This window comes from Cyprinodon tularosa, unplaced genomic scaffold (assembly GCF_016077235.1).
Source record: "Cyprinodon tularosa strain WSP-4 unplaced genomic scaffold, ASM1607723v1 ctg48, whole genome shotgun sequence".
Taxonomy (NCBI): Eukaryota; Metazoa; Chordata; class Actinopteri; order Cyprinodontiformes; family Cyprinodontidae; genus Cyprinodon; species Cyprinodon tularosa.
In genome coordinates this window covers 1,243,003-1,264,212 of record NW_024039207.1, presented here as the reverse complement: position 1 = coordinate 1,264,212, position 21,210 = coordinate 1,243,003, and the positions used below count along the sequence as shown (strand labels likewise).

The window sequence follows — 21,210 nt, the reverse complement described above, 5'->3', positions numbered from 1 at the left end:
CTGCATGAGGAAGTTAGTGGGGTTTTTTTTTTTTTTTTTTTTTAGTTCTGTGAACAAATTTAGTCAAATAACGGCTCATTATTTGCATGGAAACGGCACATGGAAGGACCATAGACCTATTTTTCTAAAACCTAGAGATTTCATCGGTTGTCAGTTTTCTATGGTTTCTAAGCCTGATGATGATGCTGGATGCACTGCCTCTTATTGTAGCAAGCTGGATGTGGGGTAAGCAGAAATGCATGTTGCATTTCCTGTACACGGTTTGATAGTTTGTGCATGCAGACCCTCCCCTAGAAGAAAACTCTAAATTAAAGACGCAAAATAATGTGAGGATTCTTCTTTCTTGAGATGCAGAACAAACGTTCCTGAAGTCGGACTCTGCTGAACTTTTTGTGCGATTTGCAAAGTTTTGCACAGAGATAAGCAACCTTTGCTGTACTGGATCTAAACGTCACTTTTTAAATCTAGTGCTGTTCAATTGTTTTTATGCATTTTTTTAAACGTTTGCCACTGTATTTTATACAACGCGACACTAAACAGCTGATTTGAATGTTTCTGTTGACTATATTTAAAGAAATTACATATATATATATATTGTGTAAATAGACTGGAAAAATGCACAATTGTATAAATGAATAAAGAAAATGAATACAGAGTAAAATGTGTCTTTTTTTTTTATTGTAACAAAAAATGAGGAGTTTCTTACAGAGCTGTGAGTGCTTGGCTGTTTTGGGAGCACAGTATTTTAGGCACCGACAGGTAAATCTAACATTAATTTGTTAAAAATCTAATTTAAATCACTAGTTCAGGGTTTCCTCTACAAGCATTATTGTACATGTAAACTTTATATAAAAAGAAAAATCTGAATACGAGCATATTAAGATAATGGCACAACAGGTATACGATTATTTATGTATAAATTCATTGTATATATATATATATATATATCCCACAATAAGAAAACTACAGGTAGATTATTAAATACAGATATTTAGGTTCTAATTTAAAGGTTAAGCTGTGAATAATGCTGCATTTGCTTTAGAAGTACGGAACACACTGAAGCGTTACAAACATGGAGTCGTTTCCTGCCGTCTCGTATACTGGCCTCCGGTAGCATTCCTGTGAGGCACTGACCTGAACGCTCTGACCTCTTGGTGTGGGGCAGGGGGCGCTGCTTAGACCGACATCGTGCAAACGATGAACTAAAGAGAGAGAGGGAACAAGAAAGTGTTAGTTTTCTGGTGAATCAGCAATCTGACAGGGAAAAAAATAAATCTGGTCTTTAACGAGAGCGCAAAGTCTAAGTGCAGCGCCATAAGATAACGGCAGGTTTAAACATGAAGATTCTGGAAAGTACTTGTAAATAAAAAGTCCTTTGGATATAAACAGCTGGGAATGACTACAAACAAAGTAGATGGGTTTTTTTATAGATAATTTAGAGCTACAGCAAATTTGAAAATATATGCCTTTTATTTTAATTATATTCTACATATAAATATAAAGTAGAAGGAAAATGGAGCATGGCTTGACAGAAACATGTTGACTTCACTCTATACTCTGAATCAGGGGTAACCAATTAAAAATCAGCGGGGTCCGAATAAAGAAAATCTGACATTTTTAAATTATAATCTGTTACTTTAACACTGAAATTAGGTGTTTATGCATCCGTTATTCACTGACTTTTTAAATAAAAAAATATTTAAAAAGTTGTTTAAGTAGAAAACAACAATCGTTCATTTGGGTATATAGACGATTTCCTGATTCACATATTTTATAAAACACCTGAACAAGCAAAGATCGATTCACTGATGTTCCTCTGAGCTACAAAAGCCTGAGTCGCAGATTGGGGGGGGGGGGGGGGGGGGGGGGGGAGTCCAGGTTTTCCAAACATTTTCATTAACAAGAGAATTGAATTGATTAATCTCCCAGTCCTTCTCCCTAGATACCATTGCTAATATGCTCAGAGGAATCGCCCCTCAGATCAGCAGACCAACATACCCATAATCAATACACAAGACGTCAGAATGCATATGCGTTTGCTAGTCTGATACAAACAGTCAGATCAGCATACCCATTTATCCCTTTAGTTTTGTACAAAAAAATACACTCAAATGGCCGTGTATCCTAGCCCAGTAAACTAGTCCCACCCGCCAGCGGCCAAAATCATGTTTGCCTGCGAGTGGTCTACCCTCGATCAATGCCCCAGGCCCTGGAACTGGCGGGCCAATCACAACGCAGAGATGTGTTTTGAGTTTCTGGATGCAAAGTGGGCGGGGTTTTGAGGGCATGGATAAAGCAAAACAAGGAAGATGGCAACCACTATTGAACAGTTCTCGTTTGACTCAGCTTTGGAATCAGTTTTGGAAGGATTAGACTTGGGGTTTTCGTTTAAACGTGAGCAGGAAGAGGCTCTACGCTCATTCATTTTTTTTAAAAAGGACGTATTCGCTGTTTTACCGTCAGGCTGCTTGTTTACTTTCTGTCGTGCTTACTACATCACAGTCAGTTCCGCTCATTGGTCAGAGTATTGGTCAAGAGGCACAGACATGGTTGAAAAACAACGAGTTGTTCTTATCAACAATCTTCTGATGTCTCATTCATCCGGGCCAGACTAAATCACACATTTAATATCACATTTAGTTTAGTTTATTAGGCTACATGTAACCCTTTAGTCATGTACGAAAAAAAAAAGCAATTTCAGGTCTGATCACCATACGCTTCAAAAAGTAAGTAATTAAATTGTTTTTCATACAAAACTAAAGGGATAAACGGGGTATGCTGATCTGACGTTTGTAGTGTCAGACTAGCATATGCGTATGCGTATCGACTATGGGTATGCTGATCTGACAGAACACCAGCTGCAGCGGGTGGCAGAACACAAAGTTAAAACAAAGAGTCATAGACCTCTTTGAAAGCGGAAGGACTAAAGAAACGTTGTTCTGTTGTCGCAAACAGCCACTGGATTTTGATTTTTCCTTCCATTACATGCAAAGTAAAATCAAGTATTTAAAGCAGTGAGTCATAAAGCAAAGTTTTTTGTTCTTTTTTTAATCAAAACTTTTTATCTAAAAGATATTTTGCACATTCTGCCACAAGCACACCACCTATTCATGATCATTGACACTATTGTTCGCTGCCATTTTGGAAATGTGATGTCAACAGTTTCTCTTCTTTTTACGGCATTTCCACTTCACCTACCGCCGTGTCAATTATAAATATCTACGGCACTTTTATGGACCAGCGAGACACCCCAACATACTGGTATACAGGTGCTGGTCATAAAATTAGAATATCATGAAAAAGTAGATTGATTTCAGTAATTCCATTTAAAAAGTGAAACTTGTATATTATATTCATACATTACATACAAACTCATATATTTCAGATGTTTATTTTGTTTAATTTTGATGATTACAAATGACAACAAATGAAAATCTCAAATCCATCATATCAGAAAATTAGAATATTGTGAAAAGGTTCAAAATTGATGGCCCCTGGTGCCACACTCTAATCAGCTAATTAACTCAAACCACCTGCAAAAGCCTTTAAATGGTCTTTCAGTCTAGTTCTATAGGCTACACAATCATGGGGAAGACTGCTGACTTGACAGTTGTCCAAAAGACGACCATCGACACCTTGCACAAGGAGGGCAAGACACAAAAGGTCATCGCTAAAGAGGCTGGCTGTTCACAGAGCTCAGTGTCCAAGCACATTAATAGAGAGGCGAAGGGAAGGAAAAGATGTGGTTGAAAAAAGTGTACAAGCAAGAGAGATAACCGCACCCTGGAGAGGATTGTGAAACAAAACCCATTCAAAAATGTGGGGGAGATTCACAAAGAGTGGACTGCAGCTGGAGTGAGTGCTTCAAGAACCACCACACACAGACGTATGAAAGACATGGGTTTCTGCTGTCGCATTCCTTGTGTCAAGCCACTCTTGAACCACAGACAGCGTCAGAAGCGTCTTGCCTGGGCTAAAGAGAAACAGGACTGGACTGCTGGTGAGTGGTCCAAAGTCATGTTCTCTGATGAAAGTAAATTTTGCATTTCCTTTGGAAATCAAGGTCCCAGAGTCTGGAGGAAAAGAAGAGAGGCACTTCATCCACGTTGCTTGAAGTCCAGTGTAAAGTTTCCACAGTCAGTGATGGTTTGGGGTGCCATGTCATCTGCTGGTGTTGGTCCATTGTGTTTTCTGAGGTCCAGGGTCAACGCAGCCACATACCAGGAAGTTTTAGAGCACTTCATGCTTCCTGCAGCTGACCAACTTTTTGGAGATGCAGATTTCATTTTCCAACAGGACTTGGCACCTGCACACAGTGCCAAAGCTACCAGTACCTGGTTGAAGGACCATGGTATCCCTGTTCTTAATTGGCCAGCAAACTCTCCTGACCTTAACCCCATAGAAAATCTATGGGGTATTGTGAAGAAGAAGATGCAATACACCAGACCCAACAATTCAGAAGAGCTAAAAGCCACTATTAGAGCAACCTGGGCTATCATAACACCTGAGCAGTGCCACAGACTGATCGACTCCATGCCACGCCGCATTGCTGCAGTAATACAGGCCAAAGGAGGCCCAACTAAATACTGAGTGCTGTACATGCTCATACTTTTCATGTTCATACTTTTCAGTTGGCCAACATTTCTATAAATCCTTTGTTTTTATTGGTCTTCAGTAATATTCTAATTTTCTGATATGATGAATTTGAGATTTTCATTTGTTGTCATTTGTAATCATCAAAATTAAACAAAATAAACATCTGAAATATATGAGTTTGTATGTAATGTATGAATATAATATACAAGTTTCACTTTTTAAATGGAATTACTGAAATCAATCTACTTTTTCATGATATTCTAATTTTATGACCAGCACCTGTAAACAAACATGGAGCTCGAGCTTGAATACAAAAGAAAAATTCAACTTTACAGAGACGAGCTGATCTAGAGAGAACGTTTAAAACTAATCCGATGTATGAGAATTCATGTTAGCTTTTAATAAGGGGCTTAGATTTATATTTTCCAAATATTTTAAAAGCCATGCCTCATTCTCCTTCACCTTAATTATGTTTTGTGTCGTTATATAAGAAATATTGGGCATTGAGATGAGAACATGGGGAAATAGGGGCGGGATGAATGTTTTGGAAAAAGGAGGAAGACAAAAGGAGTCTACTTACATCATCGTATCGGAAGGAGACAGCGCCCTGCTGCATGGTATCCCTCCGCCTGAAATTGTCTGAAATGGGAAAAGGAAGCGGTGAAGACAGGAATTCAACCGTCATAATTTCAGTTATTAAAGGCTCAATCAGATGCTGCGTTCATACCTGTTAGCGCTCGCAGTTTAACGCAGCACGCCACGTAGTCGTCAAAGTAGATTCTGCCTCCTTTGTTGTAGCGTTTTATGATGACGTTCAGAGCCTGAGGACTGATGCGGTAACCTGATGCAGAAGAATCAACAAAATTTGGCTTTAATCCAGTCACAGTCAGCAGATCTCTCATTAACTAATAAATGACTTTGATCAGGAGCCGTCCTTTAGCAGGGATCCATTATCATGAACAGTTCTTTCCCTCACCCATAGCATTGATGGCCTGGGACATCTCATGAGGTTCTACTGTTCCGCTGCGGTCCTGGTCAAACATCATAAAGTTCTGCTTCCAGCCGTTGAGAGCCGTGAACAGCTCCTTGAACTCGTTGAAACCCATCTTCCCTGTGAAGTCCCGCTGGAGAGAGTCTGGCTAAGGTTTACTAAACTGCAACAGAGGAGGTTTAAAACTCATTCACCCCAGAGAGGCGTCCTGGGAAAGGATACGTCTAGCATGGCAATCATGATCCTGCAGGTCTCCAAGCTAAATGCTGCAAAGATACAAAAAAAAGGAGGATTAAGTTTACTGTACAGTCCTCTAATAAAGTTCAAAATACGCTAATATAAGCCAAACTATAATCAGTTTTTCTTCTCTTTCTTGTCTAATGTATATATCACTCATATGCCCCTGTATTACTCTAACTTGCATTAACTCTCTACCAGTTACCTTCATCCCATGGAAACTTTGGCTGATGAGAGCTTTTGTGAAATGATATCCCAAAAAAAATGGATGCCTTTATAAATTCCTACAAAAAGGATGACATTTCTCCTTCTCTTCTGTGGAAAACACTAAAAGCTGCATATCGTACTCAGCTAATATAAACATGATGAAAAGAGCTAAGCAAGAGGAGCTTATTAAAGCAATATCTATGATGGATGCTCAATACTGTTTCTCCTTCCCTTGAGCTCTAGAAGAGGAAGCTGGACCTCCAAACAATATAATTTGCTCTTAACTGAAAAAACAGAATGTCTCCTATTAAAATCACGGGGGTCTGTCTATGAGCACGGTGACAATCCACACTCCCGATGCAGACTGGTTCCACTTTGAAGGTGAATCTTGCATCTCCACTTCTCTCAGAGCCCTGCTCACTTCCAGCTACCCCCCCTCTCTCTGAAAATACACCAACATCTAGGTAGACTCTGAATTTTTTCTCTGGCAAAGACGAGACATGTGCATAAACTGTCTCACAAATTTGGCCTCCCTCTATCTAGCTTATTTTGATAATTCCAAGTCCGCCAGCTCCTTCAACATCATGATCCCAATTTTCCATTCATAACATCACCTTCTCATCTAAAGGATCTAATAAAATCTACGTTCAATTCTAAAAGACTGGTTTCCAGAATTAGAATTAGAGCACACTGGGTGGATGAGTTGGGGAGGACTTGGAAGAGGACACTTGGGAGAGCGCTATATTAAGAGTAAACAACAGAACTTCCTGTGCCAAGCTAAGCATTATACACTTCAAAACCCTACATCGCATCCATTACTCCAAAGCAATACTGGCTCAAATATATCCTAACACAGATGCAAGCTGCAACAGGTGGCAAAACACTCCTGCTGATTGAGCGCAGATGTTTCGGTCATGTTCAGCCCTGGCAACCTGTTGGTCAACCATCTTTAAAACCTTGTCAGAAGCATTAAATACTAATCTTCAACCCAACGTACTGCCGTATCTGATAAAACAGAAGACATGCAACACTAAGGAAAAGCTATAAAAACATAATTGCGTTCACAACGCTGTATGCACTTAGAAGATATTATTGCATTGGAAACTAAATAATCCACCCACATTATCTCTGTGGTTTAGCGACCTGACAATTCATACAATTAGAGAAAATAAAATATACTATCAGGGGGTCCAGGGACAAATGCTGACGCAATTAGGTAAACTTAAAGGGCTCACAGAAAGCAAAACCAAGTTTCCATTGTCATAGAGGAGTAACGATAGTTCAATGAGTGAAATGGACGTACAGAGAAGTTCAAACCCCATCGACGCCTCCTTTCTCTGCAAATCTCACAATTCTAAACTTCCACCATAAAATGGGCGAATCCATTTGGATTTGGGGAAGTAGGACATGTAAGTAAAAAAGAAGACATCTGGTCACCCTACCATATCAACAATTTGATGTTTCAGTGAGTGAGTGCTTGTTGCTATGATGAGTCTTTGCTCAGCAGCTTCGCTCGTTGTAAACCAACCAATCAGCACACAGCTCATCTAAATATTAATGATCATACCATAAAAGGAAGAAAACCTGTCGTTTCATTCTGGTGCTTTTAACCAGGCTTGCATTAGGGCTCATAACAGCAAATATGCCATTTTCAGCCCAACCAATGTTACACAGCATATTCAGAGACCTTAAGGACCAGCACCAAATACCCTATAGAATCATTCGATGACCCCCTTAAAACTGTGCCCAAGCAGTCATTTGCATTGGTCATCATGATTGAATCCATGTGAACCATTTCTTGTTTAGTGCACAGCTCCACAGTATTTCTTTTTTATTGTTATTTGTTTTTGCATTACCTTAAATTATTTTCTCTTACTGGATTGTTGTCCAACATGTTCTTTGGATCGGGGTTTAAAATATTAATGTGTCACTTGTATTTGATACAACGTAATGTATCACTGATGCTCAAAAAGAAAATAAAAAAAAAGTAGTCTAAAATATTTTTCTCAAAAACCAACCACAACCTGCTGCCACTTCAACCACTTTAGATTTATACTGAGCTTAAATTACACACAGGTGGCAGACATTTACTGATGCTGCACCATAGAGCCATCTACACCTACAGCTGAAAACAAAGACATGCTACACTTAAGATTAATTTAGCTAGTTCATCAGAGAGTAACCGAATATCTTTCTAACATCAACTTCAACAGTAAGAGTCTGGAGGCTTAAGAGAAGTGATCCTAACACCTATAGTCACATATTAACAGAACTAAACTGAAGGACTTTCTGAAAACGCCATGGTCACCTCATAATGAGCTCACAACTTGAAGCAAATATCTTATCAAAGGCCGCGGTCTGGACTTTGGATGAATCATTGTAACTCCTAAAGCTCCATTCATCCCACCCTGCTGAGTCAATTCAAACCCAGTGGAGATAAACTGGGTCCATATACAGGGTTTCCACAGGTCATTACGTTATTTTCTAAATTAAGGCATTAATTTGCATTAAAATTAATTAAATGTGATTATCGTGGCATTTAAAATGCTTTATTAAAAAAAGAAATTGTTTTTATAAATGTACTTTTTTGTCAGATATATTATATCGCGATATTTTTTCCGGTTGATCGTAAAGCCGTATGTTCAGAAAAGAAGTCTGAAGCGGAGAAAAAGCTAGAGAATGGGGAGAGTGCGTATTTCAACATAAGTGGCTGGAAAACATGCAAATTAAACCAGAAGAACAGGTCGGCGCCTTAGGAATGGAGAGTCAAAGAAGCCAAAATAACAAAGGACCCAAAAAACGACTTCCCATTCATAAGATTCAATTTGCATGTTGCATTTCTAAGCCAAAATAAGTTTAAGTGCTAGTATATAAAGCTTTAAACTCAACGCCGATTCTGACATTTTGAATTGAAAAAGCTACAGAGTTACTCACATTTATCTGCTGCTATTTTAAGGCAATCTTGAATGCATTAGGCCTTAAAAGTCAGAGGCTTTTGAACATACTCTTTTTGTTTCATTTATTACTAGAGCTTATTCTCAGTATGGTGTAATGTTTGCTTAGTTATTAGATACAATAATACTGTTTGATCAATGGCTAATAAAGGTACCATTGGTCTTTTGTTGTTATTTTATGCAATGAACGATCTATCACTCAGAGCCAGAACCACCCTCCTTTGTTTGCATTTGAATGAAAAGAGTCAATGTTTTGATCGGTGATTAATAATTCTGCTTATGGTCTAAATTACTAAATTAGCGAAAGGAAACTGGATTTTAAACAGCCAAACTAGGAGTCCAACATTTATGTAAAAGTCATAGAATCCTGGTGAATAAACAATTTACATTAATAATAATTTAGCTAGTAATCATTATTTGGTTTTATCCTTAATTCTTCTTCTAGTTCTATTTTTTTTTTTTTTTATAATCTTCTGGTAAAATAACAGCTGCAAATCTTCAGGTAATGTATTCATGGAATTTGCTTTTATTTGTTGAAACATGTTATTTTTTAAAACTAGTCACATACAGGTAGAAGATTGAGGTTTTAAAAATATTTCCGGTCCCCACTGTCCTTGAACGCATCAGCTGGGAACATGTTATTCTGTCGCTATGTTTAGCTGTTAGTCATGTTTCCACACCTGTCATCTAAGGCCCCGCCTACCACACAAAATAAGGTCATACGATTAAAGCCACGAGAGGAAAAAGAAATAAGTAGTTTTAACTTAAAGTTTAAAAATATTTTCTTTAAAAAAAAGAAAAAAAAACCTTAATTAGGTCAGTTAGTTCTTTGTTGGCCCCAATTTAGCTCCATAAATCAGATTATTATGACCACAATTAACATCCAGGTAATTTAAGGCGTATATTCAGAATAATAAATAAAAAGAACAGCTCAAGCTCAATCCGATCAGGTGAAAATCAACATCTCTGTGTCTTGCTGCAGTTTTGTAATTGGATAAAGTTCCAGACTTTGACTAGGCGACTCTAACAGAAGGGATGAAAATGCTGTCTGGATGTTTAAGGTTGTTTTCCAGCTGGAAGGTGAACATCTGACCCACTCTAAAACTTTATTAAATAACTCTCCTTTATTCAGCTCCATCCACCCCTGGGCATAATGCTGCCTCTACCATGTTTCATTGATTGGTAGAGTCAGTTAAAAACAATCTAATGGGACAGGAAACCAAGATGACCAGAAGATGCGTCTGAATCATTTAACTGTTTTAATCACTAAAGGTGCAGATTCAGGTTAGTAATAAACCTGTGTCTGTAGCCAATCATGATTTGATATTATCTTTATTATACTGTCTACTGTTTGTTTTAATGGTTTTATACCTTCAATAAGATTAGCTTATCACATGTTTGGCTTCTGAATGGTAAACATACCTAATAAGAACAGGTCAAACGTGTTCCTGGATTGTTAGAGACTCAAATTCATTGTTCTTTCATGCAGAGGAGGAACTGAGAATATCTAATGCCACTAAACCACAAGATTTAACTGCAGTCTAAAGCTCAAACCACATATTTACATAGAGTGTACGAAAAAAAACCTTTTTTCCCCCTCAAAACTGACAGAGCCTGACCAACCTCATTTTCTTGAAGTCGGTTAAAAATAAAAATTCTGCTACAGTCCAGAATAATAAGAAATGGTGTTATTACCATTTTAAAATTCCCAAACCTTCCATACATTTCTTTAATATTCTAACTTCTGACAAACGTTTTGGTATTCCTCCTATAAGCATCTGGTAATGTTTGGAATACTGGACCAATCTATGGCCACCATTTTCCCCTGGAATGAGCACTTCTGAAGGCTAAACTTTGACTTTCTAAGTAACCTGATATGAGGTGTAGGATATTTGAATATAAAGAAACTCATCTGTGTCTAAACATCCAGGCTGATCTGCTGAGCTCTTGCTTTATTTCACTTCCCATTTTTGTGAAATGCACTAGTTCCTAACCTGCACAACATCATGCAGCCACCCCTGTACTTCACAACTAGAAAGCTTTGCAAGCTTCCCCATTTATAGTCAAACTCCTCCGCTTTAGTTCCATCAGACGACAGGGATGGGCAGCTAAAGTTAAAATCTTGAGAAGTTGAAAAACGATTTGTTTTGTTTTTGAAGGAACGGCTTCTTTAGATGCAACAACAGGTGAGTCTTCATTCCACTTAAATGTTATGCATGACTCGATCAGACGTCATAGGATTATCGTCGTCATATTTTAGGCTCATGCATTTAAAAAGAAAAGTTACAGTAATCTTATTGTGTAAAAACATAAATAAAACTCATTGGTCTGTCATCTACCAATTAGAAAAGCTAGAACAGGAAATGTTTATTCTATTTAAATGTGTATTTTTCTAGTTCATTTGGTTTCAGCGTTCGAGTTCTTCCACGTCACAAGAAAAGCAGGTCAACTTACGGTTGTAGCTGCCTGTGAATCCAGCCTGAGTCAGACACCTCTGGAGCTCCTCTGCGTCCACTTCTCCATCCTGCACAGATCAGGGACAGACATTTGTGTCATCGGCGTCCGCTACCAGCAGTCACTACTGACACCATGCTGGATTTATGTTTCAGAGTTTAGACAGAGCGAGGGCCCCATGTACATATGCTCTATATTAGTCTGCCATGCAGCTGTCAGGGATTTAAATTCCAACTTTTAAACATTTCACCCATTTTCCTGTCAGATTTCTCTGAATAAAATCAAACTGAAAAGAAGAAAATGGTTGGATTTTTTTTTCACCAGTTATCTCTGAGCTCTGACATCCTGTGTAAAGACTTGTCTGGGCTTGCAACAATAAAGTCAGCTAAGCCCAAGAAAAAAACTGAAACCTAAAGAATTTCACATGGATACGACTTGCAGCCCACCTACGCTTACCTGTCCAGCTATAGCGGTGAAGTAACCCCACATTGGATCATTGGCAGCTGGGGCGCCGAATCCACCCTGGAAGCCTCCTCCATACCCCCCATATCCTCCAGGGGGCGCCTGGCCTCCCATGGGTCCACCCATCTGCCCAGGCATGGGGCCTCCCATAGGGCCTCCCATGGGCCCCCCCATGGGTCCTCCGGGCATTCCTTGGGCTGGCATCCCTGGCATGGGGCCACCGTACTGAGGAGGAATCAAACAGAGATTTTAAACCTTTGAACATCATTTATTTATTTCATCTAAGGCACCGTCCAACCTTCCAACTCGCAGCTCTGACTTTCCAACATGTTTCAGTTGAAATTTACACCCTGGAAGTTGAAAATATAAACTTCCGCAGACAAACTGAAACATAAGCACTGACAGGATCCTGCTCGCTTATGTAGAGGTTTCTCCCCCTGCATCAGATTATAGTTTCAATTAGGGCTGGGCGATAATTCAATAACGATATATATCGATCGATAGACGTGTGGCACAATAGGAAAAAATAGCCGCCCTCTCAAACCACAGCACAGAGCGCGTGAAGATGTCGCAGCAAGGAGAGGCGAAGGAAATTGTTCCAATGAAGGGTTTTTTTTCGGTTATGGCAAGTCGGACAAAAAACAAACCACAGTCATCTGTAAAATTTGTAGGGAATTAGTGAAAAAGAAGTCTGGTAACACAACCAACTTGTTTTATCATCTCAGCCGCTCACACCTGCAGGAGTACGAGCTGTGTAGGCTCTGTATGAGTCCGAGGACGGCTCTGCATCATCCTCAGAGGAATTTTCGGGAATTTTTATTTGTTATATTTATTTTGGTCACTTTAGTTTATTCTTTGTCAGTATTTAATAACGTAACTCATGTCTCTTAAGTTATTTTTCCTTAAAACAATTCTGTTATGGTTAAAAAAGTTGGTTAAATAAAGATTTAATTGGAAGTCTGTGTTTGTGTTCTTTATTAAAATTAAATCATTTAGCAATATCATAAAAAGTCCAGGCAGAGCTGCACATAAAATATGGTTTCAAATCTTTTCAATAATTATCGATATCGATCAATATGCATTTTTTATTTTTATCGATAAGCTTTTTTTCTATATCGTCCAGCCCTACTTTCAATTAGGTCTGTAACTAGCAATTATTTTGCAAATTGATTAAACTGTCGGTTATTTTTTGATTAATCGATTAATAATCAGAGAGAAAAAGGTTCCTTAAAGAAATTTTTTTATAAAATTAAACCAGGTGTAACTAAAACTTCTACTTGAGAAGTTCTTGAAAAAATTTTTTAAATCTTAAATGCAAAATGTTTATATATATTTTTTTACAATTTTGATACAACTACTGCTCTAAGTGGGAATCTCTGTCAGCTAAAGGCATGTTTTAGAGACTATACTCCAGTTAACGATTAATTGATTACTAAATTAGCTGACATTTATTTCAATAATCAATTAATCTAATTGTTTCAGCCTTCATTTCATTCCCTGTTTCATTAATTTGCTTCAACATTTTCTTCTGATTTCTCTGCCTATTTTTGTCTGTATGTTTCTCTCTAACCATCTCTCAGTCAGTGTTGATTTGAGATAAATGTCTAAATATGGAAACTAAGCCATTCTTTCAAAAAAAGTATTTAAAACCATTTCTCGTTTCCTGCCGTTAATCTGTGCATATCTGTCTGCCGCACCATCTATTTCTCATCGTCTGTCTAGCTAGTAGTTTTTCTGAGGAAGCTTCTGCTTCTCAAGCTATTCAGGCTTTCGGTTTTAACACTTAGTTCCTGATTAAATGCACAATTCTTCACCAGCTCTCTGACTTTTCTTTCAATAATTACATTTCAGTAATTGTTGAGGCAATCTCAGTTTGTTAAGCTGTACTTAGCTGATAGTCTTCCTTGTTCTCTGCTAATCGTTCTGCTAACACTGGTTTAGGTCAAACTGTTAATGTATTACAGTTTAATAGGTTTTCTGTGGTAAAGTTCAGATAGTTTCTGCCAGCTTTCAGCTTAAGAATTCAAAATACAGCATTCACACTGAGATTTCACAGAAAATATATTATTTTTCCTCATTAAACTAGCAGATATAAGCCTCTAGTTTATGGGTGAATATAGGACAACCAAAGAGCTTTTACATCCGTTTCTATAAAGCTGTGGTCATCTGCATACATTCTTTGTGGCTGTGATATCTCGCTGCACTTTTATGAAAAAGCTAAATGCATTTCTGCATTGACAGGGACGAAAATCATTCCCCGTCTGAGCCTGGGTGGAACATTAAGAATAAATGGATGGAGTAAGGGTTTAAACGTGGGAGAACATGGGGGAAAAAATTGCCTTGACATGTTGAGACCTGATGCAGAATCCAGACTCAGTAATAAGCCGAAGCTGGGAGAAGATCCCAATCTGACATAGACCTACAGCCCAGCTAACAACCAATCGGATGAAGAGATCTGTAGCAAGACCTTTGACATTTAATAAAAGAAAGCATAGAACAATCTGAATCTTAGAAAAAAACAAGTTTAAAACAAACAGATATAGGAAAGGAAATACAAGATATAAATTAACACACATAGCTTTTTACATTCGGGTTAAAATTGTCAAGTAATTTGATTGTTTTGGTTAATTTATTAGGGTTTTTCTTTAATCCTCCAACATGTTTCAATATCTGCTTTGTTTTGTTAAGTTTTAAATCGAGGGTATGATTATTTTTACCAGGTCTTTTAGAGTAAATAACATTTTGCTATAATGAAGCTTCACAGTGATTATATTAATTATGTTTTATTGCTATTTCAAAGTGGCTAAGAACAATTAAAAGGTTAATTCAATACTAAAAAAAACTGTAATAAAATACAATTTACAGTAGAAAAAAAAAGACATTTGCTTTGAACTGATACTTTTAATTAAGCCCACCTGGCTTATTAAGAAACAAAGTTAAACCCTAATTCTCCTGTTTATCGAAATACTTCTTAGCCCTTTATAGGGCACTTAGTGAAATACTTTGAAAATAAAAATTTCCAGCCGATAGTGTTTTTGGAATCAAGGAAAAGACCTTATTACATTTGTAACATTCAAAGAATATGGATATTTTGATGGCAACAATGAATGTCAACCAGAAACGCCGACTTGCCCTAATATAATAAGAAAATTAATAAAAACACTCTGAGAGTGAAAGAAACAAAAAATTTTTTTTTGGTACAACATAACCTTAGATGCATTAATGCTGAAACTGGCACTTAGATTTAATTGTTATCTAGGTTTATTAACTTTCCAATTAGATTTTTTACTTTTTTTCTTGTCTTGTTAACTTTTTAAACTTAATTTCCAGTAGGTAATATATCATTCAAGGCCTCCTCTAATTGGTCCAATGCCAAAATAAGATGTACAGCCTTGTAGCAGTATCTTTGCTGAATGGCTGATATAGATCTTTTGCTTCTAGACCTCACTGAGGGGGAGGGGCTCTATTTGTAAGGGGTATGCAAGTGATCAAAAACTGTAACTTGCCCTATGAAGGGTTAAATCAGACTTCTGGTGTCTTTCACACCTGATTCAAATATTTAATTTACTTCCTCAGTGTGCAACCAGCCTCTCCAGACTCCTGCTAATCACCTGATTATTTGACTCAGGTGTGCTGAAGTAGACATCTAAAGATTGGACCTCAAGGACTGGATCTGAGGAAGCCTGACTTAGATTATAAGTAAAATATATAAGATGATATAAGTTAATAGGACTCTATAAACTTTTTTTTTTTTTTTTAAGTTAGATGAATTTTATTTGCCCCCAAGCCCCTTTTCCTAAGTGACCCAGACACCAGATACCATCTTTTCTTCTGAAAACACAGCTGTAGCTCATAACTTTCACAGGAAGCTACAGGCTAGTTTGTTTTTCTAGCTAACGGCTAGCGCGAGCGCCTCGTTAAAAAAGAACAGAAACACGCATTTACTCACCCCGCCGTATCCTGGATAAGCCATCTTGTCAGCACAGACCAGGTTCAAGTTGAAAGCTTTTCAGGTAATAAAAAACTCGCTTCAATTAGGCTTCGAGGCGTATCTGCTTCCGAGAAGTCGGAGTATTACGTCATATCCGGTCTTTGTACAGATATCGGAAATTCTCGGGTAAACCAATCAGAGAGGAGGAGAAGCAGACGCCCGCCTATGTACCCCTCCATATTGCATTTTATTAAATAAAACTAGTAATTATACTTTTTAGGAAAAAATCCAACATGATACGAGCATGTTTCACATACGGAAGATGATTAGGGCCACTGGAAAAAAAAAGTTAACTGATTTTTTAAATTTTATTTCAGTTTAACATAGGAAAAAAGTCAGAATTCTGACTTTAATCTCAGAATTCTGACTTTAATCTCAGAATTCAGACAGTTTACAAACATGTTAGCATCAAGCTGCAGCCATGTCTGTTTTAGAGATTAGCTCTCTTGATTTATTGACCTTCTGCTCCTCCATTAATGAGGGGACCCCTTGGGCACGTAAAAAGTTGCCTAATTCCTATATTCTCCACCAATGTGTCACTGGCCACCTCAAACAACTCACATCTTTGTCAGTGAAGCTGTGCGCTCCCACATCTCTTCCTTCATGGTGCCCATCTACATTAAGATCCAAAATTCTGAGAAAAAAGTCAGAATTTTGAGGAAAAAAAAGTCAGAATTTTGAGATTAAAGTCAGAATTCTGAGAAAAAAGTCAGAATTCTGAGAAAAAAATCAGAATTCTGAGGAAAAACAGATCAACAGATAAAAGCAAATGTAATGATAGAAACCTTAGTCAGTTAAATAACATGCTGCTGTCATTTTGCTGCTATTTTCAAATATCCATTACTGTAAAAATACCCATAGCTGCATATTGTTTATTTATTCTCCAGTTTTATATTGTTAAAACACTTTACAGTATTGTATTGTTTATATTTTAACTCTTCCCTGTTATTCTTATACATTTTTCTAAGGTCCTCATTTGTGTGACCATTTTCAATAATCTTTCTTCTGTTGTAAATTTGCCCATTTTGGGACAATAAAGGGATTTTCTATTCTATAAAAGGGGTAGAAAGATATAAGTAAATCTAAACAATGTATGTATAAAAAATATATCTGCAAAATCTCTAATATTCAACAACAGAATATACTTAGTTAAGCAAACTGTGCAAAACAGCAATAGAAAAATTAAACTCCTATCAGTTTTATAGTCCCCACCCTGCAGATATATTAGAATCTGTCCTTAAATTACAGCCAAACTCATTTACACAGTAATAGATAAAACCTTTAGATAAATCAAACATTACCGCCACATATCTGACTCAATAACCATTAAAACAACTATTTTCATTCATTTCATACGGAACTATTCACTGAGTTGTATTATATTAAACTGAACTTCCAATTTTCACCACTAGGCAAAGACAGACATGGGGCCCTCTGAATTGAGAAGACAACTCATAATACAGACCCATTTTAGAGATTTTAATAGAATAGACAAACATTATTTACTAAATTTTGACTGCCCTTAATGATGTTTTATATTTTATATTATGTCCAGGGAGAAAATAACAATTCAAGAAATCTTAAATCACGTTTTGGAGAGTCAAATGCATCTTGAGATATCTCAAATGACGTCATCTGATTTGTTGTTTAATTATCAACCAAAGAACAATTTATCTCAGTTTATTCACATTGTTACCAAAAGGAGGTGGATCTGGCCTGAGTGATAAATCTTCCGCTGACCACTACAAGTTAAAGTGTCACAAATCTGGAATTATAATCAAGATATTTCAGTTACTTTGAGCTAGTCAAAACTGTATTTTTTTAATATCACAATTACGAACTATCCCCACTAGTGCTGTCACTGAGCTGTCCTAACAGTTGCCTGCAGAATTTTGCATGGCTGCAATGGTGCTGGCTCTTCTTGACAAAATTGTTTCAAAATGCCACAATATAGAAAGAACTAAGCTGCACTGGATGTGCAAGAACCACAACTTTTTGAACTCTAAGCATGGGTGTAGTTTTGCATAGGGACCATAGGGACATGTACCTACCAACATTTTGGCCCGACCTACTTGTCCCTACCAATAACTCTATGTGAATAACATGTTTATAATTTACAATTCAGCGTTGTTGCAGCAGTTGCTTCTTTTCTCACAACTTGTATATTAAAGTTGATAATTTAAATGCTCAGTGTGAGTTCCTCTTATAGTTCCCGCTCCTATGTATTTGCAGAATGGGTTTTACCTCTGTTTATCTCTGCACAATTATATTTTTCCAAAAGAAAACACTGGATAAATACATAAAAAACAGACATATTTAGACTATTTTTGGTTAAAAAGGCACGTATTTACCTTCCATCTTAGTCACTGGTAAATTCAAATGTAACCCTTTTCAAAGTGTTAAGTTGTCCTAATTTTACATCATTCCGAGCCACTGATGCTTCAAACATTGATAAACAGCATATTTTGTGTAGTTCTTATAAAAATGTGTATAAATGTAGCAAAACAGGCTTCTTTCTCTCTAAACGAAGTGCGCTCTGATGATCACGTCAAGCATAAAAAAAATAGGAGCATGCATAATGAGTAGGACCAATGACATCAGACCAATTCAACTTTAGACCAATAGTGGCTACTAAAGTTGAGATCAAACGTATGCCCTTGACTCTAAGACCCATTTCAATTTAATTATACTTTTTTTTTTGTCAAAATTTAGAATTTTTCTTCAAGAGCTTCTCTTCTCTGCTCCTCTCCTCCCTTCTCCATTGTTGCCAACTACCCAGCAAGAAAGGCTGCCATTGGCTGTCCTAAAAGGCGCTATAATTCATTGCCAGCATGTATTCTAGCTTACTTTAAATTAACCCATAGAAGAAATAGTGATTTTCTGATAAACTGTCTATTTTATAAAATAAATACTCTAAATTAATATTTGAAAGGTGAGTAAAATTATTAGATTTTACACAGGCTTATTTCATTTTCAGGCTAATTCTAATGTATTTGAATTTGTTAGCAGTTTTTTTTCAGATTTTGAAAATTATTTCAGCTGTTTCAATTTAACAAATTGCATTTAACTAAAAAAAATACTTGACTTGAAAGGATTCAGATATTCATTTGCAATGTTTTATGAGATTTTGTTCCAAATCTTGACTGACTGACTGCAGTTCTACTGTAAGGTTCCTTGGTCAAGGTCAATGACCGGCGTACCTGACATGTAACAACCATACCATGCATACTGCTTTAGGTTAATAGAATGTATTAATTAGGATATGCATACCTCCAAAAAAAAAATAAAAATAAAAAAAATCCACCATCCTCCTTTTTCGTTTTTACAACTCGACTACTTTAGACTGCAGAGGGCTTTAGACTTAGACTTCCTTTATTGTCATTGCACAAAAAAAACAAGGTGAATCTTGACAACGAAATGTTGATTAGTTGGCTACCAGTGTAACAGAGCTAAAACCGTATTCCTGCACAATAAATATGTTTTCTATAAGTAAGAGCTAGCTATATACAGGGTAAGAGTATATATATATATATATATATATATATATATATATATATATATATATATATATATATATATATATATATATATATATATATATATATATACATGTATACTGCACTGAGTTATTGAAAACTTTAGACTGGGGTCTTTGATTTAGGTTTTACCATAACAGCATATATAACTGCACTGCTTGATTGTCTGAATAAATATGCTTTATCATGAGTTAAAGTTGAAACTCCTGTTTTTCGGATCCAACTACTCCTACACACCTTCCCTATTCCCTTTCATGTGTTTCAGTCTATAAATGGTTTTGAAAACAATCACAGCAACATAGTTTCAAGAGGTTTCCTCACTTTACATTTGGAGGAAACCTATTGGCTAAACATGTTTCATTTTGATCAAAAACAATTAGTCTTAAGAAACATGTTAATTTAACCCAGATTGAATGCAAGAGGTGGAACATTAACTACAGCTGAAGAAAAAAAAATTCTATTAACAAAATGTTTTAATAGAAAAATATTCCACTTGTAAATTTAAACTTGTAAATTTAATTTAATGTTTTAGCAATTAGAATTTGTTTGTTTTTTTTGTTTTGTTTTTTAAGGAAAACTGCATCCTGCCTTCCTCTAGCCACTAGATGGTGCTATTGGAAGCTGTTATAGTAGGAGCCCTTGGACCACCATTTCCTCACTGCAGCTTTTTGATAAGGAGAAACTCTTAACAGATCCTTCCTCCTGAGCTGGGATCCACGGCAGCTTCTCTAGATAAAATTAGCCTCTTGGCTGCTTGCTTATCTTGCAGCCATTCCTTAATTATTCCTCCTTCCGATAATAAATGTGATATTTTCAAAACTTGGAGTATAAAAGGTCCTTTTCAAGGGACACACAACTCCCACTTAACCTTTAGGTTAGTTACTTTTAACAAAATGGAAAAGCTTACGGACAAATAGCTCATTTTGCACAATCTGATCTCATCAAGACATCAAGTTGATGAAAATGTGATGCAGCAAGTACATAATGTGCTTCTCCTGAGTGTGTGGGCTGGAACTTTCTGTTCTCTTGAGTTTTGTGGATCCTTGTGGTTATAAATCAACTATACACCATTGGTGGGGGGTTTCAGCACTCATGCATGACTGCAGCAACTGGGTCAGTTGAACCCTGGATATGAACCATTAACAGCCTAGAAAGTGAAGTTGTTGCAAATTTTTTTGTGGAAACATCTTTAACTAAAAATATGTTGTTTTTTTATGTAAAGGAACTCTAGTTTTCTCCTTCAGCCCCACAAACATCCATGTTTGCTCAGGTTAAGATCTCAAATTGTACCTCGGTGACATCAAAAGTTACTGCATCCAGCTAAGGAACTGTTCAGGTTGAATCCCACCACCACTGGAGACGGTCGTCGGCCTCATTACTCTAAACAGAGTAAATAATCCCACCTAAATGTCCAACGGTTCCACCCCCTAACAGGTGCAGACTACATCTGTTTATCCCTGACAGTTATTCTAGATGCAAATAAGTTCTTCACAGCAAAGATTAGTGTTTCTTCTTGTGGTTGTTGGTTGTGCTGGATTAAAAAAATGACATGAATGTAAAACTTTCATAGGTAATCATTGGTTTAGTGATTTGGATTAAAGAAATTAACTATAAATATTGTATATTGTGTTCTTCTACTTAAAAACCAAGCACTACTTTATTGGCCTCTCTCATAAAACCCATTAAAATTAATTGAATTTTGTTCCCTAATCATTCGACTGAAATATGAGTAGAGAGTTTGATGCGTCTTTACGCAGAGGAGGAGACACTGCTTGCTAATGT

The 21,210-nt window shown here is 36.8% G+C and overlaps 1 protein-coding gene across 1 annotated transcript; it reads right to left on the bottom strand.

The window, feature by feature from the left end:
• Positions 1 to 678: 678 nt before the first annotated feature.
• zgc:92027 (uncharacterized protein LOC449543 homolog) lies at positions 679 to 16,004 on the bottom strand. Its single transcript, XM_038302033.1, has 8 exons — positions 15,851 to 16,004; positions 11,896 to 12,126; positions 11,440 to 11,509; positions 5,810 to 5,853; positions 5,573 to 5,720; positions 5,324 to 5,437; positions 5,177 to 5,235; positions 679 to 1,202 (listed from the first exon to the last, which is right to left on the bottom strand). The coding sequence occupies exons 1-8, from the start codon at positions 15,872 to 15,874 to the stop codon at positions 1,176 to 1,178; spliced, it is 717 nt and encodes a 238-aa protein (XP_038157961.1). The 5' UTR covers positions 15,875 to 16,004; the 3' UTR covers positions 679 to 1,175.
• Positions 16,005 to 21,210: the final 5,206 nt, after the last annotated feature.